The sequence below is a fragment of the Schistocerca nitens genome, chromosome 1 (genome assembly GCF_023898315.1).
Source record: "Schistocerca nitens isolate TAMUIC-IGC-003100 chromosome 1, iqSchNite1.1, whole genome shotgun sequence".
NCBI classification, from domain to species: Eukaryota; Metazoa; Arthropoda; class Insecta; order Orthoptera; family Acrididae; genus Schistocerca; species Schistocerca nitens.
This window is the reverse complement of record NC_064614.1, coordinates 624,884,663-624,910,399: the sequence shown is the minus strand read 5'-3', so window position 1 is coordinate 624,910,399 and position 25,737 is coordinate 624,884,663. Positions and strand designations below refer to the sequence as shown.

The 25,737-nt window shown below is 42.8% G+C and overlaps 1 protein-coding gene across 1 annotated transcript in view; it reads left to right on the top strand.

Annotated features, from left to right (window-relative positions):
• Positions 1-20,989, top strand: part of LOC126236601 (facilitated trehalose transporter Tret1-like) — a 31,628-nt gene extending 10,639 nt beyond the window's left edge. Inside the window, exon 3 of the mRNA XM_049946039.1 lies at positions 20,337-20,989. Within this exon, the coding sequence (XP_049801996.1) occupies positions 20,337-20,678 (342 nt within the window). The 3' untranslated portion in view covers positions 20,679-20,989. The remainder of the gene's footprint in view (positions 1-20,336) is intronic.
• The last annotated feature ends 4,748 nt before the right edge of the window (positions 20,990-25,737 follow it).

The following is a 25,737-nucleotide window of genomic DNA, read 5'->3' as shown; positions in this document are numbered from 1 at the left end:
CTTTATTTCCGCCAGTACCTCACAGAAGTTCTCTTGCACACCTTGCGGGACTAGCGTTCCTGAAACAAAACATACTGTTATTATTTTAATGGATGTGCTTTCTTTCAGGAATGCTAGGCCCGCAAGGAGAACTTCTGTGCAGTTTGGAAAGTAGGAGATGAGGTACTCGCCAAAATAACGTTGTGAGGGGTCGTGAGTCGTACTTGCATTGCTCAGTCGACAGAGCACTTGCTCGCGAAAGCTTAAGTTTGCGGGTTCGAGTCCAAGTCCGGCACACAGATTTAATATGCCAGGAACTTTCATACCAGCGCACTCGCCGCTGCAGAGTGATAATTCCTTTTTCATTTCTATATTTCGTGTTTTACTTACTGCTATTCTTACACGTAGCCAGTATTCACTCCCATGAAGCTCTAAATTAGCCTCATTTTTAAAAAAATTTCACTTATTTTTGTCTAATTTCATTTTTCAACATATTTTGAATGGTGCAACTTATCCTTATGAAATGGGTCTCTTTTGCTTCTAGACAGGCCTTTTTATTAGTGTCTACAACAGGCCAAACAGCTAAAGGAAGATATTTGTACCAGTATTATCCTACCAACGATTGATTTTGGTTCCGACCAGATCTTTGCCCAAAACTCACCATTTTAGGCCGGCCGCGGTGGCCGTGCGGTTCTAGGCTCTCCAGACCGGCGCCGCGCTGCTGCTATGGTCGCAGGTTCGAATCCTGCCTCGGGCATGGGTGTGTGTGATGTCCTTAGGTTAGTTAGGTTTAAGTAGTTCTAAGTTCTAGGGGACTGATGACCACAGCAGTTGAGTCCCATAGTACTCACAGCCATTTTTTTTCACCATTTTAACTTTAGTTTTAGAGATCTCAGCACTGCACTGATTCAGTAGATGATGCAAATGGTGACGTGTGTATTGTTAGTTACATTCCTTTCATCAGCGTTCCAAGGCGTTATATGCATAAACAAAATCACGTAAAATACCCTCTTTTAATACTTTGCTACCCTTTCGTTAACTTTCCTTCAAATTTTGGGTAACGTATTTAATACGTAAGTTAAAAAAAAAGAGTTGATGATATTTGACGGACACCCTTCGTTTATTAAAATTTCATTATTCTTTATTTTCCTGTGTTAGTTAAAGGTTTCAATTTTGTGCGTAGACTCTTTAAGACTCTCGTTAATTTGCTGGGATATCCCCTATTTGGAAGAAATATTTGCTTTAGTCTATGATGGCGCTTTTATTTTGTTTAATGTCTACCAGTTTCCGCGACAAGTACCATCACCAGGCCATCCGATGAACAAAATCATCATCATACATATTAAAATTACACTTTATAAAAAAAAAAAAAATTATAAGAACTTAGAAAATACAGTCTGCCCCGTACCGCAGGCATGCAGTCGTCACCCTTTCTTACCCAAGTAGTTGCATCACATACCATTTGTTATACTCTGTTACTGCCCAAGCTTAATTACTTTTCTTTAGGCAGCTACCTCAGTCGCACAAAATTTCTGAAAGGACAATCTTTTGCCCCTTCGACTGTCTATTTTATAATAATTATATTTTGGAAACATGTAGTATGTTCCTATGGGACTAAACTGCTGAGGTCATCGTTCCCTAGGCTTGCACACTACTTAATCTAACTTAAATTAACTTATACTAAGGACAACACACACCCATGCCCGAGGGAGGACTCGAACCTACGACGGGGGGAGCTGCGCGAACCGTGGCAAGGCGACCGAGAGCGGGCGACTAGTAATTATGATCAAATTCGAAAGTGGAGTGAGCTATCATTTCAGAAATGTTCGAAGACTGTTTCTATTTATATTATCAAATAGTTTTACTGAGTCTACAAGGGATGCAGATAGATTTTTTGATAACAGGGTGTATGAACTGAACATAATTTGTTCCAGCTAAAGATTGTAGCTCTAAACAGCGTACTTTCTGATCTAATTAGCACAAGACAATTGTTTAAGCTGAACAATGGAAACTACATCTGCATTTACATCTGCATGTAAACACACTTACGTGTCTAGTAGAGGATTCATCGAACCACCTTCATACTAGTTCTCTGTTATTCCACTCTCGAACAGCACGCCGAAAAAAAAGAACCGTGGGATCTTTGGTTTCCCTTATTTCATTATGATAATCGTTTCTCCCTAAGTAGGTGCGTCCGGCCATCCTGATTTAGGTTTTCCGTGATTTCCCTAAATCGCTCCAGGCAAATGCCGGGATGGTTCCTTTCAAAGGGCACGGCCGATCTCCTTCCCCGTCCTTTCCTAATCCGATGAGACCGATGACCTCGCTGTCTGGTCTCCTTCCCCAAAACAACCCAATCCCCAAAGTAGGTCGGCGCCTTCCACCCCAGATCCCATATCATGCCCATGACGCTCTCTCCCCTATTTCTCGATTATATAAAACGTACTGTTCATCTTTGAATTTTCTCTATGCAGTCTGTTAATCCTATCTGGTAAGGATTCCACACCACCCAGCAGTACTCCAAAAGAACACGGACAAGCTTACTATACGTGGTCTCCTTAAGAGATCTGTTGCATTTTCTAAGTATTTTGCCAATAAAGCGAAGTCTTTAGTTCGCATTCCCTACCTTACTTTCTATGTGTTATTTCCAATTTAAATTTTCATAATTGTAATTGATAGACATTTAGCTGAATTTATGTCATTTGGATTTGACTGGTTTATCGTGCAACCGAAGTTTAACAGAGTCCTTTTAGCACTCATGCGAACGACCTTACACTTTTCATTATTTAGGGTCAACTGCCAATTTTATCACCATACAAATATCTTATCTAAGTCGTTTTGCGATTTATTACGCGATAAACGACAACATCATCCACAAACAATCTAAGACGGCTATTCTGATTGTCTCGTAAGTCGTTTATAAAGATAAGGAACAGCATAGAGCTTATAACACTACCTTAGGAAACGCCAGAAATCAATTCTGTTTTACTCGATGACTTTCCATTAGCTACTACTAACTGTGACTTCTCTAACAGGAAACTACGAATCCAGTCACATAACTGAGACGATATTCCATAAGCACGCTATTTGATTTCAAGCCGCTTTTGAGGTACAGTCAAAAGACTTCTAGAAATCTAGAAATACCGAATCAATATGAAATCGCCTGTCGATAGGAGTCAACACTTCGTATGAGTTAAGGGCTAGTTGTGTTTCAAAGGAATAGTGTTTTCTAAGTCCGTGTTGACTACGTATCAATAGACCGTTCTCTTCGAGGTATTTCATAACGTTCGAACACAATATATGTTCCAAAGTCCTCCTGCATACCGACCGACGTTAATGATATGGTCCTTTCTTAAATATTGGTGTGACCTGCGCAGCTTTCCAGTCCTTTGGTACGGATCTTTCGTATGTGATTGTTATGTATGGAGCTATTCCATCAGCATACTCTGAAAGGAACCTAACCGGTATACAATCCGGACCGAGGATGTCTGCTTCTAAGTTAGTCATGTTGGCAGCTGCTCTTTATTCGAATTCTGGATCATTTTCTTCGTATTCTCTGGTGAAAAAATTTCGGAAGGCTGTGAGGTGAGTTTAGTAATTCTGTTTTAGCGGCACTGTCACCGCTAGTATTTCCATTGCTATCGCGCAGAGAACATATCCGTGAATGGTTCCCTTAACCGCAGTTTTCTATCATGTTTCCTTGATAAAGCTTGACTGTTAAATCAACAAAGCCTGAAATACTGGAATTTTATTAATTAGTTAAACCAATTAGTTGCACCACATACACAGCTCTACAATAGGCAGTCGTCATGTGATACTATGAGGCACGTTTTTCATAATTAAATCTGAAGTTTATATTTTTTAACTCTTGTTGACGAACGGAGGACATGAGTAAATACTCATCCCAACAAGTAGATCAGTAACTACAAAGAAGACACTGATGAAAAAGAAACATAAATTAATTTCATAACGCTTATGTTTCCTCAGATATCGCATTTTACAGTAAATGTGTAAATACCTACTTGCAACATCGGTACAACTTCGCAGAAACCATTGGATCAACCATTCAAATGTTCCTGGCCTTTCCCAAATGACTGCCGTTGGCGCAAATATTTTATTCCCAGCTCTTCATCGGTGTTGACTTGCGCGTTCTCGTCGCTGACTGACGGCCGTTCTCTGTACCGTAGCCCCACAACGGTGCATTTCCTACCTACGGTTATGCGACAGTTTTGCTTCCTTGGACGTCTCTCCCCCTGATCTACACATATGATTAGTCTTTTCTGCCCCCTGTATTTGCATACAAGTTGAATTTTCTTTCGTCTTCAACTTGGTACACAATAAATATGTTTATGTAATTCTAATTACCTTTCCAAATCCATTCTGTGCTTTGTCGATAATAATTTAAAAGTTATTTTAAGCATGCTATTTATTTTTATTGATATAACTTATACTGTCACTTGAAATTACCCAGACCCCTGTAACTATTACAATACCTTTCTGAAACAAACTTAATATTTCTGCCATTTTCCATGACTCAGGTATTTTATTTGTTTTGAAGCATAGATTGACTGTGTGTATCAACCTCCTTTGTAGTGTTATGACTCCACAGTCTTATGTTTCTGTGTTTATTTTATCCCGTTTTTTTTTTTTAATTTCGCCTAAAGGGTTCTACTGTCCATGTACTGAATCGTTTTATTGTTTAGATAAGTCTTCATGTTCTGCCTGGTTCATTATCAGTATTTAGTTCACAATGGGAAGAGAGATCATAGTGAAAAGTTTCTTATCGTCAATGTGCTCATATCGATAGAGGACATGTTACTCTGTTGGTGTTGGTCCGTCCATCGGGTGGACACACCTCCGTGCTATTTGAGTCAAGAAGCCAATTTTGTGGAATGGGTTTTACGCTTACACTAATAGAAAGGCTTACTGCTAAAAATCAGAGACATCACAGTGGAAGACGACCCAGGCAACCTTACTTCTTCCCACATCTTCAGTAACGAAGATGACTGCTAAATGCGAGAAAACCGAGCTATTACAGAAGTCAGCTGACACATGTGTTCCCTGGGCACAGTGTACGAATGGAACAGATGACGGGGTATCGCATAAAGGATAGCAGGGTTAAATAACAGTTTAACCTCACGTATCCGCCATCATACATCATAAACTAGCTGGCGAAGATGCATGTGGTCCATCATCCTTATAAATACACTTAGGTGACAGAAGTCAGGCGATAGCGGTACGAACATACATAGATGACGGCAGTATCGCCTAGCTGTCATTTGTACTCAAGCGATTCATATGAAAAGGTTTCCGACGTGACTGTGGCCGCATGAAGGGAATTAACAGACTTCGACGGCGGAATGGTAGTTGTAATAAGACGCATGAGACATTGCGTTTCGGAAATTGTTAGGGAATTCAATATTACGAGATCCATAATGTCAAGAGTGTGCCGAGAATACCAGATTTCACGTATTACCTCTCGCCACAGAAAACGCAGTGGCCGACGGCCTTCACTTAACGAACGAGAGCAGCGGCGTTTGCGTAGAGTTTTCAGTGCCAAAAGAACAGCAACACTGCTTTAAATAACCGCAGAAATCAATTTGGGACGTACGACGAACGTATCCATTAGGACAGTGCCGCAAAATTTTGCGTTAATGGGCTATGGCAGTAGGCGACCAACGCGAGTACCCTTGCTGACAGCACATCATCGCCTGCAGCGCCTCTCCTGGGCTCGTGACCACATCGGTTGGACCCTAGACCACCAGAAAACTGTGACCTTGTCATATGAGTCCGAATTCAGTTGTTAAGAGCTGATGGTAGGGCTCGAGCGTGGCCAGACCCCACGAAGCCATGGATCCAAGCTTTCAATAAGGCACTGTGCAAGCTGATGGTGGCTCCTTAATGGTGTGGGTTGTGTTTACATGGAATTGACTGGATCTTCTGGTCCAACTGAACAGACCATTGACCGGAAATGGCTATGCTCGGGTACTTCGAGACCATTTGCAGCCATTCATGGATTCCTTGTTACCAAACAGGAATGGAATTTTTATGGATGAGTTTGCGCCATATTATCAGGTCACAATTGTTCGCGATTGGTTTGAAGAACATTCTGGACAATCCGAACGAATGATCAGGCCATCCAACTCCCCGATATGAACCCCATCGGACATTTATGGGATATAATCGATGGGTCAATTCGTGTACAAAATCCTGTACCGGCAGCAGCTTCGCATTTATGGACGGCTATAAAGGCAGGATTACTCATTATTTCTGCAGGGGACTTCCAACGACTTGTTGAGTCCATGCCAAGTCGAGCTGCTGCACTACGTCGGCCAAAAGAAGGTCTGACACGATATCAGGACTTTTGTCACTTTAGTGTACAACAGTGCACTCCACATGGATTTATCTCAGTCATGTATATTACACAGGCGCACGGAAAAACACACGAATCTGCCTCCTCCCTCCCCCAAATCAGTTCTCTATGAGTGCATTCGAAAGGAAAATTTCCAGTTTAACTACCTACATCGCCCGAGAAGTATCTGCCGAATAATGCGAAATGGTATTTATATTTCTAGTAAGAATGTGTTAAAATATTCTTGCCAAAATTCAAGTACATTCATAACTGGGAACTGTGCAATGATTCGAATGACATAAAGTGTCTCGAGCAGTTTTCTGTAACATCTGCAACCAGTACTTACAATACTCAGATAATCAGGTGATTACAGTCATGACAATAACTTCGAAATAATGTGTATTCTAAAAATACATCTTATTCGATCTGCACATACCAATATTTCTGAAGGTTTGACCTGCCACTAACAAAGAAAACGAACACCTCGTAACAGCTACTAAACGTTCCTATATTAATCACGACGTATTTTGAAGGATTAGTTCTCCCTTCAGACGACAGACTGGGCTTTCAGATAATTATTCTAGGTCATGATAAAACCAAGTCGTTAGAAGACATTTCAATTTCCCAATAAATAATATAGGATAATTGTGCAATATGAAATACTGCGTACACTTCTTTCGAAGGGTATCACGTAAATATTGGGGTACAGTAGTATCCCGAAGAGCTCTGCACTTCAGCGTAAGCCCCTCTAGGAATATTTGTAACTTTAAACCTGCACGAAACGTTAAAAACATTTTGTACTAATCACAATAGTAAGATATATGTTAAAGTTTTCTTTCAGAATAAATATACGAGGCGTATTTTTTTAAGTAAGTACCGTTTTGAAATTTAAAAAAGACGTGCTAAGATATCTCAATAATTTTATTTTTACGTGAAAGCCTGTACCTTAATCTACTTTTCTACATAATTTCCGTCAATATTGAGGCACTTGTCATAACGTTGTACCAGTTTTTGAATACCCTTCTCATAGAAGTCTGCCGCCTGACTTGTTAACCACTGCATCACCACTGTTTTGATTTCGTCATCGAATTTCTGCCTCGTAATGAGACAATCAATGCAGCAGCTTACTGTAAGACATTGCACAATCTGCGCCGTTCAATTCAGAACAAAAGACGTGGCAAGTTGAGCAAGAGCATCGTTTTGCTGCAAGACAATGCCCGTCCGCATGTGGCGAATCAGACCAAGGATCTCATCACATCTTTTCGATGGGAAACTCTAGATCATCCTCCGTACAGCCCCGATCTTGCGCCCAGTGACTACCATCTGTTCCTGCACTTGAAGAAACACCTGGGCGGTCAGCGTCTTCAAGACGATGACGAAGTCAAAACAGTGGTGATACAGTGGTTAACAAGTCAGGCGGCAGACTTCTATGAGGAGGGTATTCAAAAACTGGTACAACGTTATTACATGTGCCTCAATATTGACGGAAATTATGTAGAAAAGTAGACTAAAGTACAGCCTTTCATGTAAAAATAAAATTATTGAGATATCTTAGCAGGTCTTTTTTTAATTTCAAAACGGTACTTACTTAAAAAACAGGCCTCGTACAACACAAATCTAATTAAATTGCTGTTGTTATGCAGCAGTCCTAAGAGAGAAGCACACATAGTCTTGAACAAGTGTTATTGGTTGGTTGCTTGGGGAAGGAGACCAGAGAGCGTGGTTATCGGTCTCATCGGATTAGGGAAGGATGGGGAAGGAAGTCGGCCGTGCCCTTTCAGAGGAACCATCCCGGCATTTGCCTGGAGTGATTTAGGGAAATCACGAAGAAGTGTTATTCCATGATATTGTAGGTAAAATTGAATTACCTTAGATTTTTAAGGATTTTGTGTTCATCTGAGGTGCAATTCACGACTATCACCAGAAGGTGAAACTAAGCCTTCGAAGCGCGTCACGATAGAAGGAAAAATACGATAGAGTTGCGAAAAGGAAGATAGATAATATTGCGCCATGCAAAAATAAATTATGGATTCAAAAATAAGGGCAAAAGACAGACGCAGAGGATATGCCTGGAAATATTGAACAAGAACCGAAAGTGAAAAACTTAGTGAATGATAAAGTACTGTTACTATCCACTACATCGTAAATTTCATGCAACCATCCTGAATCGATAACTTGGCACATTTTCGCTCCCACCTGTAAGGAACGAGACCTACGTTCCTGAAAAGAAATCTGTAACTCTCCTTTTTTTGACGTAGATTTAATACAGAAAAGGTTTAATACAGAAAACTGGGGAACGACATTCATTTAAGACAGAGTTGATTACTCATTACAAGTTGTGAAGCAAGCATCATTTTATTTTGTTCTTCGGTTTCCTTTCGTCGTCTGTCATACCCTTCAAATTACTAGGCTAGTATTAATATTCGTCCTTGCAAATGGCGGCTTAACTGCGGTAACAGCTGCTTCACTCCTCCGCTATCGCCTGGTTGGGACTTGGCCTCCACGCACAATACTGCTTACCAATTATAACCGAAGCCGCCCTGCAAGTACACAAAGCGGCAAAAGGCGGTGCTTGAGGCGCTGTGACGGGCACCACAATTGTATGATTTCTGTGTAGGACGTATTACAATTATTCGTAATAGCGGTCGCTTGGGACGCAAGGCTGATAGGGTTACTTAAGTGCAAGATTTGTATGTTTGCGTGTCACGGTTATTAGTGAAAACTGACATGTATGAAAGTGATGAGAGAAAAAAGGGGGGAGGGGAGCGGCAGATGATAGATCGCTTGAGAGAAATGATGGTCTCCAACCGGCCCTGCAGCGACACAGAACTCAGGCGTATGCACATCGCTACTGTCTCGTTCTCGTAACACACTAGAAATCTACTCTGTAGGAATCAGCATGGGTTTCGAAAAAGACGGTCGTGTGAAACCCAGCTCGCGCTTTTCGTCCACGAGACTCAGAGGGCCATAGACACGGGTTCACAGATAGATGCCGTGTTTCTTGACTTCCGCAAGGCGTTCGATACAGTTCCCCACAGTCGTTTAATGAACAAAGTAAGAGCATATGGACTATCAGACCAATTGGGTGATTGGATTGAGGAGTTCTTAGATAACAGAACGCAGCATGTCATTCTCAATGGAGGGAAGTCTTCCGAAGTAAGAGTGATTTCAGGTGTGCCGCAGGGGAGTGTCATAGGACCGTTGCTATTCACAATATACATAAATGACCTTGTGGATGACATCGGAAGTCCACTGAGGCTTTTTGCGGATGATGCTGCGGTGTATCGAGAGGTTGTAACAATGGAAAATTGTACTGAAATGTAGGAGGATCTGCAGCAAATTGACGCATGGTGCAGGGAATGGCAATTGAATCTCAATGTAGACAAGTGTAATGTGCTGCGAATACATAGAAAGATAGTTCCCTTTTCATTTAGCTACAAAATAGCAGGTCATCAACTGGAAGCAGTAAATTCCATAAATTATCTGGGAGTACGCATTAGGAGTGATTTAAAATGGAATGATCATATAAAGTTGATGCCAGACAGATTCATTGGAAGAATCCTAAGGAAATGCAATCCGAAAACAAAGGAAGTAGGTTACAGTACGCTTGTTCGTCCACTGCTTGAATACTGCTCAGCAGTGTGGGATCCGTACCAGATAGGGTTGACAGAAGAGAGAGAGAGAAGATCCAACGGAGAGCAGCGCGCTTCGTTACAGGATCATTTAGTAATCGCGAAAGCGTTACGGAGATGATAGATAAACTCAAGTGGAAGACTCTGCAGGAGAGACGCTCAGTAGCTCGGTATGGGCTTTTGTTAAAGTTTCGAGAACATACCTTCACCGAAGAGTCAAGCAGTATATTGCTCCCTCCTACGTATATCTCGCGAAGAGACCACGAGGATAAAATCAGAGAGATTAGAGCTCACACAGAAGCATACCGACAATCCTTCTTTCCACGAACAATACGAGACTGGAATAGAAGGGAGAACCGATAGAGGTACTCAGGGTACCCTCCGCCACACACCGTCAGGTGGCTTGCAGAGTATGGATGTAGATGTAGACACCACTGGTTCTCGGTCTCCACTTACGCAACGTCTCAGGTTCTCTGTCTCCGGATTACTAGTTAGACTTTGTCTGTCTGTATTGCCGTCATCGCTAGTACATTTCCTTGTTGTTGCCTTTTCTGTTCCCACTCGCCGATCTGCAGTTGACGGCACCCGATCGATCGGCCCACCTTATCGGATTTCTCTCAAAGTCATTGTCGACATTCACTCGAATCTCACAGTAAGGTACAATGTTAGCTTAGTGCTACGATAAAAATGCTCGTGAGACTCTTGAAAAAGCAACTGCTACAACTGTAGCAGCAATTGACACAGCAGTTTCAAAAACAGCAAAAACATCAGCAACTAAATGAGTTTCTCCATCAAGATGAGTTGTCTAGGTTGATGGCTAATGCGCCTACTTCCAGAGAGGGAGCCAACTGGACAACTACGTCTCTAATTCGGCATATGTCATTTTGCATTCTGGGTTCGCACAACTGATATCTCATCGGCGATTTAAAATTTTGTAAATTAATCACCAAGAAGTGAAACGATTGACCAGGCTGTTTGTGGTAATGACGAAATTCGACTCGCGATGTGACAACATGAATTCGTTGCGAGTAATAATTCGAAAGTAACTTGCGCATTTCCTCTAATTTGAGGGCAACTGGATTCGAGAGAAGGGCCACTTCTGAAGGATCAGCTGCACATAGAGGGTGCCCCAACCCCTACCCCCCCCCCCTCTCACCCCAATACAGGCAGCGATCACTTCCCAGGCAGGGAGCCACCCACATGCTGTCTGCCATTTAACGATGCCAAAGAGGGTTAGAACATGTATTTTCAGCTGCTAAAACAGCACTTCGTCGACTTTCAGACTACTGACGACAGTCAGCAACGACCGCTGTCTTTGGCGTGCCTCTTTCTTAAAAAGTTGGCCCTTCTCTCAAATACAGTTGCCCTCAAATTCGAGGAAATGTGCAATTTACTTTCGGATTATTATTCGGAACGATTTCATGTTTACAGTTGCCCTCAAATTCGAGGAAATGTGCAATTTACTTTCAGATTATTATTCGGAACGATTTCATGTTGTCGCATCGCGACTCGAATTTCGTAATTGCCACAAACGGCCTGGTGTCAATTCTCAGTCACTCAGCCGGAAACATTTTCGGTCTGGATACCTTCCAGTTGTTTGTATCGTCCATCAAACACGAAGTTCAGGTTGACTCTTCCAATAACTTGACGATCGTCTGTGCCATATCCACATTTGCACTGAATCTGGCCTGGAAAGCGCCATCAGACGCGGTGCCTCATTTCTGCTGAGCACAGCCGATTCCGGTCTCTCTATACAGTCGTTCAGCAGGAACTCTATCAACTCCATGAGGTTGATGTTAAAACAAACGCTTGGTCTACTACCATGGCGGCAGTGCAGAAACTCAATGGCTCTCTCAGACTATGTGGAGACTTTAAATCAAGGATCAGTTCCCAAGCACAAGCAAAAACCTGCTCTTTTCCACGTCCCCAAGACCTTCTCACAAGAAGGTCGACACTGCTGACACATGTTTAGAAATACCGCTAATGAGGAGTTGCATAACATCGCGGATATTACCACTCACTTTGACTTGCAGTAACAGAAGCGCATACCTTTTAGGATCTCTTTTGCTTCAGAAATCTTCCAGAGATACCTGGAACTGTTGGTCAAGTCTGTCCACACTTGCACTAACTACCTAGACTAATCAGTTGTCACGGGAGCTACGCATCAGGAACACATGTGAAATGTTTGTTCAATGGCTCTGAGCAACATGGGACTCAACTGCTGTGGTCATCAGTCCCCTAGAACTTAGAACTACTTAAACCTAACTAACCTAAGGACATCACACACATCCATGCCCGAGGCAGGATTCGAACCTGCGACCGTAGCAGTCGCACGGTTCCGGACTGCGCGCCTAGAACCGCGAGACCACCGCGGCCGGCGAAATGTTTGTACTACATTATTCGACGCAGGGCTAGAGAGTCATTTAGACAAATGCCAGCGTTCCAGAAGCAAGGGGAGTACATCGGGCACTTACTAACCAAACAAAGGATCCAGCTCCCTGATCACAACATACGAACTATCGATCTCCTAACCCCCCCCCCCCCCCCCCCTCAAAACTTACTGGAGCTGCAAGCCGGTTTGGGAAAGGTGAATTTTTATTCGAAGTTCCTACCACAAGCGGTCCATATCACTCAGTCACTAAAGCACTTGAGTGATAAACGTGTTCAGTACAGGAGGACAGGTGGTAGGCACTTTTCCTGAGCTCTTACAGTTCTGCAATTAAGTACAAGGTAACAGCATAACAGACAAATGCGGATGCTATGTCTGGCCTTCTCGCAGGACCATACCTGGCCTTTGACTAGTAGTAAATCTTATGGTTAGTTAGTTAGTTAGTTAGTTACTTTCATGTTCCATGGATCATTTTGCACGACAAATCTTCATGATGTGGAACGAGTCATTTTACATTCATATTGCAAATTAATTTGTACATCTATTTGTACTCTCAACATCACCATATTATTATTATTATTATTATTATTTTTCCCCACCACCTTTTACACATTACAAACGTAGAAATTCTTCTACGGAATAGAAAGAGTTATCATGGAGAAACTTTTTCAATTAATTTTCGGATTTTATCTTGCCGTCTGTTAAACATTTTATGTTGTTGTTGTGGTCTTCAGTCCTGAGACTGGTTTGATGCAGCTCTCCATGCTACTCTATCCTGTGCAAGCTTCTTCATCTCCCAGTACCTACTGCAACCTACATCCTTCTGAATCTGCTTAGTGTATGCATCTCTTGGTCTCCCCCTACGATTTTTACCCTCCACGCTGCCCTCCAATACTAAATTGGTGATCCCTTGATGCCTCAGAACATGTCCTACCAACCGATCCCTTCTTCTGGTCAAGTTGTGCCACAAACTCCTCTTCTCCCCAATCCTATTCAGTACCTCCTCATTAGTTATGTGATCTACCCATCTAATCTTCAGCATTCTTCTGTAGCACCACATTTCGAAAGCTTCTATTCTCTTCTTGTCCAAACTATTTATCGTCCATGTTTCACTTCCATACATGGCTACACTCCATACAAATACTTTCAGAAAAGACTTCCTGACACTTAAATCTATACTCGATGTTAACAAATTTCTCTTCTTCAGAAACGCTTTCCTTGCCATTGCCAGTCTACATTTTATATCCTCTCTACTTCGTCCATCATCAGTTATTTTGCTCCCCAAATAGCAAAACTCCTTTACTACTTTAAGTGTCTCATTTCCTAATCTAATACCTTCAACATCACCCGACTTAATTCGACTACATTCCATTATCCTCGTTTTGCTTTTGTTGATGTTCATCTTATACCCTCCTTTCAAGACACTGTCCATTCCGTTCAACTGCTCTTCCAAGTCCTTTGCTGTCTCTGACAGAATTACAATGTCATCGGCGAACCTCAAAGTTTTTATTTCTTCTCCATGGATTTTAATACCTACTCCGAATTTTTCTTTTGTTTCCTTTACTGCTTGCTCAATATACAGATTGAATAACATCGGGGAGAGGCTACAACCCTGTCTTACTCCCTTCCCAACCACTGCTTCCCTTTCATGCCCCTCGACTCTTATAACCGCCATCTGGTTTCTGTACAAATTGTAAATAGCCTTTCGCTCCCTGTATTTTACCCCTGCCACCTTTAGAATTTGAAAGAGAGTATTCCAGTCAACATTGTCAAAAGCTTTCTCTAAGTCTACAAATGCTAGAAACGTAGGTTTGCCTTTCCTTAATCTTTCTTCTAAGATAAGTCGTAAGGTCAGTATTGCCTCACGTGTTCCAGTATTTCTACGGAATCCAAACTGATCTTCCCCGAGGTCGGCTTCTACTAGTTTTTCCATTCGTCTGTAAAGAATTCGTGTTAGTATTTTGCAGCTGTGGCTTATTAAACTGATTGTCCGGTAATTCTCACATCTGTCAACACCTGCTTTCTTTGGAATTGGAATTATTATATTCTTCTTGAAGTCTGAGGGTATTTCGCCTGTTTCATACATCTTGCTTACCAGATGGTAGAGTTTCGTCAGGGCTGGCTCTCCCAAAGCCGTCAGTAGTTCCAATGGAATGTTGTCTACTCCGGGGGCCTTGTTTCGACTCAGGTCTTTCAGTGCTCTGTCAAATTCTTCACGCAGTATCGTATCTCCCATTTCATCTTCATCTACATCCTCTTCCATTTCCATAATATTGTCCTCAAGTACATGGCCCTTGTATAGACCCTCTATATACTCCTTCCACCTTTCTGCTTTCCCTTCTTTGCTTAGAACTGGGTTTCCATCTGAGCTCTTGATGTTCATACAAGTGGTTCTCTTATCTCCAAAGGTCTCTTTAATTTTCCTGTAGGCAGTATCTATCTTACCCCTAGTGAGATAAGCCTCTACATCCTTACATTTGTCCTCTAGCCATCCCTGCTTAGCCATTTTGCACTTCCTGTCGATCTCATTTTTGAGACGTTTGTATTCCTTTTTGCCTGCTTCATTTACTGCATTTTTATATTTTCTCCTTTCATCAATTAAATTCAATATTTCTTCTGTTACCCAAGGATTTCTACTAGCCCTCGTCTTTTTACCTACTTGATCCTCTGCTGCCTTCACTACTTCATCCCTCAAAGCTACCCATTCTTCTTCTACTGTATTTCTTTCCCCCATTCCCGTCAATTGTTCCCTTATGCTCTCCCTGAAACTCTGTACAACCTCTGGTTCTTTCAGTTTATCCAGGTCCCATCTCCTTAAATTCCCACCTTTTTGCAGTTTCTTCAGTTTTAATCTACAGGTCATAACCAATAGATTGTGGTCAGAGTCCACATCTGCCCCTGGAAATGTCTTACAATTTAAAACCTGGTTCCTAAATCTCTGTCTTACCATTATATAATCTATCTGATACCTTTTAGTATCTCCAGGGTTCTTCCATGTATACAACCTTCTATCATGATTCTTAAACCAAGTATTAGCTATGATTAAGTTGTGCTCTGTGCAAAATTCTACCAGGCGGCTTCCTCTTTCATTTCTTAGCCCCAATCCATATTCACCTACTACGTTTCCTTCTCTCCCTTTCCCTACACTCGAATTCCAGTCACCCATGACTATTAAATTTTCGTCTCCCTTCACTATCTGAATAATTTCTTTTATTTCATCATACATTTCTTCAATTTCTTCGTCATCTGCAGAGCTAGTTGGCATATAAACTTGTACTACTGTAGTAGGTGTGGGCTTCGTATCTATCTTGGCCACAATAATGCGTTCACTAAGCTGTTTGTAGTAGCTTACCCGCGTTCCTATTTTCCTATTCATTATTAAACCTACTCCTGCATTACCCCTATTTGACTTTGTGTTTATAACCCTGTAATCACCTGACCAGAAGTCTTGTTCCTCCTGCCACCGAACTTCACTAATTCCCACTATATCTAACTTTAACCTATCCATTTCCCTTTTCAAATTTTCTAACCTACCTGCCCGATTAAGGGACCTGACATTCCACGCTCCGATCCGTAGAACGCCATTTTTCTTTCTCCTGATAACGACATCCTCTTGAGTAGTCCCCGCCCGGAGATCCGAATGGGGGACTATTTTACCTCCGGAATATTTTACCCAAGAGGATGCCATCATCATTTAATCATACAGTAAAGCTGCATGCCCTCGGGAAAAATTACGGCCGTAGTTTCCCCTTGCTTTCAGCCGTTCGCAGTACCAGCACAGCAAGGCCGTTTTGGTTATTGTTACAAGGCCAGATCAGTCAATCATCCAGACTGTTGCCCTTGCAACTACTGAAAAGGCTGCTGCCCCTCTTCAGGAACCACACGTTTGTCTGGCCTCTCAACAGATACCCCTCCGTTGTGGTTGTACCTACGGTACGGCTATCTGTATCGCTGAGGCACGCAAGCCTCCCCACCAACGGCAAGGTCCATGGTTCATGGTTCATATCACTGAGTAAGTGGTCAAAAATTTTTGTGTCAGTGTTGTGCAACCCTTTCTGTGCTAAAGACAACCTTAACGAATGTAATTTTTCCTTCTAGTATTGTAATTATCTGCCTCATTGTTCCTTTTGAATTGTAGTGGATTATTTGCAAACTTCATAAGGTAATAAATATACTGTGGAACAGTAGTCAGAATGCCAAACTCCTTAAACAGATGTCTTCAAGATGATCGCCGGTGAGCACCACATATTACTCTTACAGCATGCTTTTGGGCGATGAAGACCTTTCTTAAAGATGAGTCACCCCAGAACATTAATCCATATGACACTATTGAGTGAAAATATGCAAAATATGTCAACTTAGTTATTTGTCTCTCTCCAAAATTTGCAATGATTCCAAGCACAAATGTGACTGAACTAAGTTGTTTTAGGAGTTCCAAAACGTATGTTTTCCTATTTAAATTCTCATCAATAAGGACACATAAGAAATGTGAAGTTCCCATGCTATGTATTATTTCATCACCATGTGTTACACTTATTATTGCTACATTACCCCTAGGTATGCAGAATTGAATATGATGTGTTTTTGGGAAATTAAGGATGAGACCATTTGCAGAAAACCAGTCAATGATACTTCTGAGAACTTCCATTTCTGTATGTATATTGGGAGCGATTACAGTACTGTCGTCATCTGCAAATAGAACTAATTCTGCTTGTTGTACATTAGACGGTAGATAATTTACATATATGAGAAACAGTAGTGGACCTAAGATTAAGCCTAGGGGAATCCCAAGCGTCATTTCTCCCCAGTCAGAATTACATCCCTGCATTCTGTTGGTTGAATTACTGCTAAGTACAACTTTCTGCTTTCTTTTGGTTAGGTATTGGCTGTCTCAATCAACCCTATAAAACTTCAATTTATCTAGGAGTATACTATGAATCATACAATCAAGGTCACAGAAAATACCTACTGGTATTATTTTCTTACTTAATGCTTGTAATATCTGGTGTGTGGACATGTAAATGGGATTCTCAGTAGAGCTGCCCTTCTGAAACCCAAATGTGATTTTCTGAGAATATTATTGTTGCCAAGGTGAGATACTATTCTAGAATACATCACCTTGTCAAAAGTTTTGGAAAATGATGTCAGCAGTGAAATATGTCGATAGTTTTGACATCTCTCTTATCACCTTTCTTAAAGAGGGATTTAACAGCGGCTTATTTTAGTCTCTCTGGAAAAATGCTTTGCGTTAGTGATGCATTACATATTTCGAACAATACTGGACTTATATGGGAACAAATCTTTAGTACTCTATTGGAAACACCAACAAAACCAGAAGAGCTTTTATTCTTGAGAGAATGTATGACCCTCTTAATTTCAGAAGTAGATGTTGGTGGTACATTCATATGATGGAATATTATGAGAGTTACTTCTTCGACATATTTCTGTGATATTTCTCTTGAAGTGTTGGTCCCTAAGCTTTCTACTATGTTCAAGAAATGATTATTAAATACATTTGCTACCTGTGACTTGTCATTTATAACCCTTCCATTCAGTACGATAGTAATAATGTTCTCATCTGTGGTTGGTTGTCCTATCTCTTGCTTCACTATATTCCATATTGCCTTAACTCTGTTTACAGACGTACTGATTTCTGACATTATGTGCGTGTTTCTTGATTTTTTAATAACCTTTCTTAGTAATTGAGTAGTTTTTGTAGTTCGCGACTACTGCAGGGTTTCTACTTGTTCTTACGAAAAGATACATTTCCTTTCACAAGATACTTTAATCCCCTTAGTGATCCATGGTTTTTTACATGGCTGTTCAGTGTCCCTTCTGATTAGCTTAAGCGGAAAGCTATTTTCAAATACTGATACGGTTCACATATAAACAGAAAGGAAACCACATTGGATGGATTTTCTATGACAGTGGCACGAATTGCTGCAAGCACACGCTGCGACCTGATCTTATGACAAGTCATGCGCTGTGTGCTCCACAGGTGTGCTCCCTCACACATTTCGAAAAATAAAAAAATCAAAGCTCCAGATGTCGTCCCGCATCTACAGTCTAGCAGTCATCAACAGTGTCCACATAACAGATGCTGAGACTGATATACACCATTTTGCCATCCTTGACGCTCTGTGGCCTCAAGTATTACAACTATTTCAACGCAAGCACTGGGGAATGTCATGATGAAAGCCGCTAACCAAACGACAGGCTTATGGCCACACTAAAACAGGAAACCGTGGTTCAACTTGCACCCAGCAGTGGGCAACGCCACCACAGCCTTTCGCCCCCCCCTGGCCTGCCCCGCATTCGTTTGTACTTTGCAGGCCCATTTCTAGACTCTATGTGGCTAACAGTCACACCTACGCTAAATTCCCGTATGCGGCAAACTTAGTATCCACCACAAGAGCCATAATGAATGCGCTATTCGGATTCTAGCTATTGAGGAGCTTCCCCAAGTTTATAATATCGGACAACGGACGCCAGTTCATGGCAACGAATTTCACGTAGTACTGGACGTCAAACTGCATAAAACACCTTTTTAGTGCGTCATTTCACCGATCCTGCAAACGGAGTGGCCGAGCGGTTCTAGGCGCTTCAGTCTGGAACCGCGCGACCGCTACGGTCGCAGGTTCGAATCCTGCCTCGGGCATGGATGTGTGTGATGTCGTTACGCTAGTTGGGTTTAAGTAGTTCTAAGTTCTAGGGGACTGATGACCTCAGATGTTAAGTCCCGTAGTGCTCAGAGCCATTTGAACCATTTGAAATGGCAAAGTGAAGTGTGTGGTGTGAACATGAAAGTAGCAAACGTTGAAAACAGTGGGGACTACCACCAACAACAGTAGCGCTCACGCTGTTCCTGAGCTCGTTCAGGACTGCCCCCATCCAAGATCGTAGCCCAGCAGAACTTCAGGAGACACCTGCAAACAATCCATCTCCTGGCCCCAAGGCCCCAGGAAACTCTGACACCGCACTCCGGGCAATACACATTAGAAACATTAGTGTGGGCACAGTCGTACAGAGCAAAGAACACGTAGAAACCAGCAACTCCCATGAGTGACGCAACATCAGTCAACACACACAAGGGTTAAAGTGCCATCATACAAGTCAGCTCCATCCACATCTACCAATTGCACCAGCACCAGAGATACACGTTGAACTAGAATTACAATCATTCCTAGTCCCCCTGCTTAATAGATGTAACTTGTGCCCAAGAAAACCTGTAGCTGTTTCGGTGGACACAGACACGGAGGGCTCCAGACGGCCTCCACAACAACAGTAAACGACACGCATATTGCCATGACTCAGCATGGTGCAGGATGCTCCCAGTTCCTCACACCAACAGTTCCCCTTCGCAAACACAATGCTTCGAGCCGTATGCACTCATTTCAAGTGGATAGATCTGCTATCCCAATCCAGTGACTTATAAAGCCCACCAGAGAGCAAGGAACTGGGGCTCCGCTCCTAGGTGGACGTGTTACATCCGCGAGCACTAGCGGAGCTGACCGCGTCGTCACACACTATTCTGTTAGCCAGTTAGAACTGGTGGCCATGCAGCGAGACAGACCTCAATGGTGTATTCACTATTGTGTCATTGTAACACAACGTTGATTGTTGATCTCAGGTGCGCTCTCTCCGAATTACTCGTTGGACTTTGTGTATCTGTTTACCTATCCCAACTTGTCCGTTTCCTCATTGTTGTCTTTTTCTGCCGTTGACGGCAAGTGTCCAGTCAGTCTTCCATCATGGGGTTAATCTTCAGTCGTTCCCAATTTTCGTCGACACTCTGTTACAGTAATTATGAAGTGTTTATTTCTGTAAAAGAGTTTATTACCACCTCCACCACGTGGTGGTGTTATTACCCCATATAAGTGCGTCGTGTTAACAATATCTACGTTACCTACCCTACATTTCTACTGTTGCTGATACAACGATGTACCACTGAACTCTCTTGTAAATGTCTGTACTTCTGTTGCAGGTCTCCTTCACGTTCGGCGCAGGTACAGTGCTCTATCCGATAATAGGCGAGATATACCACGTGTCTGTAAAGGGCGCCGCCACATCCATCAACACGACGGTGATAGCGCTGTACGGCTTCTTCCTGAAGAAGATGTTCCAGGTGGTTTCGGACAGCGTGGGTGCCTATTGGTCGTTCTGGGCCTTCTCCGTGCTGTGTGTGTGCGGCGCCGTGTACACCTACTTCCTGCTGCCCGAGACCAAGGGCAAGACGTTCGCGCAGATCAACCAGGAGATGGACGCCCGATTCGGCGGAAGTAGTCGACAACTTACTGCTGATCTCGGAAATGTGGAACCAAAGTGAGATGCAGGGATTCCAATCTTAACGAAAAGTACACCATCACTGTGCCACAGAAGATCTTAGATGTCTCCCAGACATGCAGCCGCGATCTTCATTCTGTGAATGAAACACTGTAATACCTCATGCGCTAGTGAGAGATCTGAACCGTGTAGTGGAAACTAATATTTGCTAACCATTTTAAAAATGTTTGCAGCCTCTGTGTATGATCACGTGTTAGGTTTTTATTTTCACTTTTTGGAAAGCTTTGACCTCCAAAAGTAACTGTAGAGTAGAGTTTGTCACTCAGATCTGAAAAATAATAATAAATCGTATGTCTCTGCTATGAAAACATTTATATTGCCTCACCGTTGATACTTATATGCACCTTAATGTACAAACAACGTGTAAGAAACACAAAGAAGTACCTCTGTAGACCAACACATGGTACAGTACTAAACCATATTAAAGGGTTCTGCTCCTGTAAAGCCTTGTATAAATCTGAGTAATCTGGATCAATGTTGGCCGCAACAAAAATTTTCTGAGGATGGGAGTTCTGGCATTTCCACTTCTAATGACGAACTTGTATGGCTAAAAATTTTGATTCGAAGGCGGTTCACTGGAAACGGTAACGATTTAAGTAAATAAATATGTTCTGTTCCTAATTGGTAGAAGACTTTTGATTGCTAGGACAGAAGGAAACTATCAAACAGTGAGGTTATTGAAATCTGGGTTTCGCAGGACAGAGCGGATCAGGTTGTGGAAAGGGGACAAGATCAGTTACCGTTAGTTACACAAGAACACGAAAACACACTGCACAATTTTCTCTTAAAAAAAAAACAAAGATCAATTGACGGCTGAGGGCCCAAGTAACTTCTCAACAATAAAGTTTAAATAATTCCTTTTAAAACACAAGCATTTAGAGAAACGGCTGAAGGCCTTACTTAAAATCAGAGCAGCAAAGGAAATTCTTAAAAGGCAAGCATTTACAAATTTCGTCTAAAAGTCACATTTTAATTAATTCCTCGGCTGAAAGCCCAGTAATATTTCAACACAATAAAAGGGAACCTTTAAGGATAAGCATTTACACAGCACAACAGAAAACCATCTTAAGAAGACTTGGAATATCTTGACTGCTGCAGACCCAAAGAATTACTCAAAATAATTAAAGACAAACCTTACGATAAGCAATTACACAGTATGGCTGAAGGCCATTTTAAGATTTCAAGACAATTAAAGAGAAACCTTATTGACAGGAATTTACAGATTATAGGCTGAAAGCCACAAACTTTAAAACAAACGTGGCTGAAGGCCTAAATAGAGAGCAAACAAGGATTTTAAATGAAACACGGCTGAAGACTTGATCTTAAAATACTTCACATAAGGTTCGGCTGAAGGCCATATACTGAACATAGAACAGACAATAGAATGAGATTTTCACTCTGCAGCGGAGTGTGCGCTCATATGACAGTTCCTGGCAGATTAAAACTGTGTGCCGGAGCGAGACTCGAACTCGGGACCTTTGCCTTTCGCGGGCAAGTGCTCTACCATCTGAGCTACCCAAGCACGACTCCAACCCTGTCCTCACAGTTTTACTTCCGCCAGTACCTCGTCTCCTACTTTCCAAACTTTACAGACGCTCTCCTGCTAACACTTGCCCGCGAAAGGCAATGGTCCCGAGTTCGAGTCTCGGCCCGGCAAACAGTTTTAATCTGCCAGGCAGTTTCATAGAACAGACAAATTAATACACGGCTGAAGGCCTGGCGCAGTACTTGCGACAAAAGAAAATCACAATCACAAACAGCAGAACAGTGGCGCTCAGAAGTGTTCCAAGGGTCGGCCTAGGGAGGAAACTCTAATAACAGTTTATGTGAGACAGGCAGCAAAGCTTAACACTAAATAATCGGGTGGCAGCACGACCCCGGGACGGCTGACGAACCAACCAACAACCTAATCAGTTCCCGCAACCGACCGACTGGCTACTCCAGTACGCAGACAGCATTCATCTGCTCAGCGGAAATCACAGAAGCTACACACAGTACCACGTAAACACTTGCACCAAGAACTCCGACAATGATAAAACCAATCACCGTCGAAGAACAAGGAGAAATGACAAGTCATACATACACAGAGTTTCCATAAGCGGTCAGCGACCAAATGCACGTTGTCCGATGAGACGACCGACCGAACGACCAACCAAGGTCATCCCCATTCAAGTTATGAGTGTTGGCAACGGTCTTGGCTGTCCGAAGCTCACAGCAGCTCCAACCCGACTCAACTCTATGTCCGTTCGGAACTCGGAGACACGGCGACCCGGGCACACTGGCTCGGACCGACCCATGCAGAGGGAACTCTTGCCCATCGGCGACGCCATCTCTGCACGAGGAAGGAACCGACCCATGTCTGGCAAGATGACCAACTGACGAGGCCCAGAAACGGCCAAAAGACCAAATACACGTCGTGCAATGAGACTACCAACCGAACGACCAACCGACGGTCGTTCCCGCTCCAATCTCCTTCCGTCGGACAGTTCATGTGTGTGGCCAGCGGTCAGCAAGTACTGGCTGTCCGCACCTCACTGACGATCCGTCCCCGACTTCCTTGATGTCCGTTCGCAACCCGGACACACGACGACCCAGAAACACTGGCAGGGACCCAACCATGCATAGCGAACACCGGCCCATTGGCCACCAAACAACTCTGCACGAGGAAGGAACCGACCCAACTGTCCGGCCCTCGCTGTAGCTCCATCCCGACTGAACCCCAGACACACGACGCCCCGGAAATAATTGCGGTCGCTCCAGAGATGGTACGACAGTGCATTTATCGATAAGCGCTGCTGCTGCTACTCACGGGCAAGAAAATCAGCAACCTAGTGACGCCAGCAAATCGGATTAACAGAAAAACAAGGCGACAGAACCACAAAAACAAGATGAACAATAAACTGCATGACCGCGAGCCGCGCACGGCTCAGTTATTTGTATAATCTAAAACTGCCAGATGCTGGTATGTCTGGCTCTAAGAATGGCACATGTGTGGATAAAAACTTTATTCGATAGCATTTCACAGAAAATCGATGGCATTTTAATAAACAAACCCATTCTGTGTTAATGACAGCTCAGTTTCCATGACAAATTGTATAAATATTTTGTGGTAGAGGAACGAAAGGCTTTCCTACGTTCCCTGTTATTGAAAAGACATTTGCCTTTTATACGGGATACTTTGGGTAACTTAAGCGTCATGCAATTTTTTTGTGATTTTTTAAGCTTGAAACACTAACTGGTTTATGCTCTATGAATATCTGTTTATTTCGATACAACTTATGACGTATTGGGCGATCATCGCAAAAGAACTGGCTAGTTCGCAGAAGAAAAAGCAGTGCTTAAAAAACAAAACTTAGAAACAAATATACTACAACACACACAGAACATAAGGACATGACGTTAGACTGGAATCATCAAATCGAGCGCTCATAGCTAGTGTCACACACTAAAAATCTTAAACTAAGGTGTTAAATTACAAGTTCAAAGATGGATTTAAGAAACAGTACGTAACAAAAACTCAGAGTATTAAAATATGCACTACTGTTTGTAAAAAGTTAAACTCTCAAAAGTAATGGTCTGCAAGACACCACGATAAGAGGACATGTAGAACGGTGGAACCATAATAAGGGATTTAAATGCTAGAAAGACGACATGCACGTACGCCGAACTGCGCCCTTTTTTCTGTGATCCGACAGCTCAGTGTTATGCGTCTCTTACTCAGTGAGGAGCGGACATACGAAGTGGAAAGGTGTAATGAAGTGCCACTATCCCTCGCCGACATCGCATGGTGGAATATCCGCATGAATGTGTGCGTTCGAACAGGGCAGAATGATTGGTCTCGAGGAGATGGGTCTGTCGTTCCGTGACACTGCGGCTCGTATACTGCACGCTTCTTCAACAGTGAGAAATATGTCCAACCAGTTGCGAATAGGGTCGTACACAGCGCCGACAGGGTACTGAGCGACACAATACGACCACAGCACGAGATGACCGCCATCTTGTCCACTTGGCCGTAATAGACAGAACCGCTTCGTCCACATTGTTGGTGCGATGTTGGAGTACTGCTACGGGTGTGGCCACGCCTGCATCGACAATTCGACGCTGCCTTCTGTGGTCTGGACTGGTGACGCGCATGCCCCTGGGCCAGCTTCCACAGACCAGAACCCGTCAACGCTGCAGACTGCAATGTCAGGTTCCCGCCGCCACTGGGGTGCTGTGTGGCAAAATTCAGTGTTTTATTACGAGTTCCGCTTCAGCTTTTCTTACAGTGATGGCAGCATAAGCGTTAGACGTCGTCGTGGTGGACGCAATAGGACAGAATGCATTGTTTGGCGGCATAGCGGACAAATGCCAAGTGTTATGGTTTGGGGCGCCATAACCTATAACACGCGATCTCGCCTCCTACGAGGGCAATATGAACATCTACCGCTACACCAGGGAGGATTTACAGCCCGAGACAATGTTCCTCCTCCATATCCTCCACATGCATTTCAGCAGGAAAACGCCCTGCCGAATGTGGCGAAGAATTTGCAAGCATTCTTCGAATGAAGACGGGTACCACTTCTTCCCTGACCTGCCCGTCCGCCTATTAAGTCGCACTGTGAACATGTCTAACACATGTGTAGGTCTGTAAAGCTAATTATTTGTGTAGTATCATGTCCCTAATCGGAGGAATAAATTTCATTGCGATCAGTTGTATTGGTCTCAGTGTTTGACTTTCTTCAAACAATATTGTTCATGTTGTATGTATGTAACACTGAAGGTTGCAAAGAAAAACAAAGTATAGTATAATGACAATTCTAATGTGGTACTAGTTCCTTGGAGAAGAACGTGATTATTGCAATTTAGGAAAGTGTGTGGCTGGCTGAATGGATCATATTACGCTCCAGAGAATGGATGTTCTCAGGTGCAATTGCTATGTCAAGTGCTTCTGGTAGGATATGTTTCCTCCCTTTGCTGGCTAAACGTAGCATTTTTGTGTCAACTTTGTATCTATGACCTTCCTGCAGCACATTTTCAACAAAAGTGGAGTCTGGTTAATC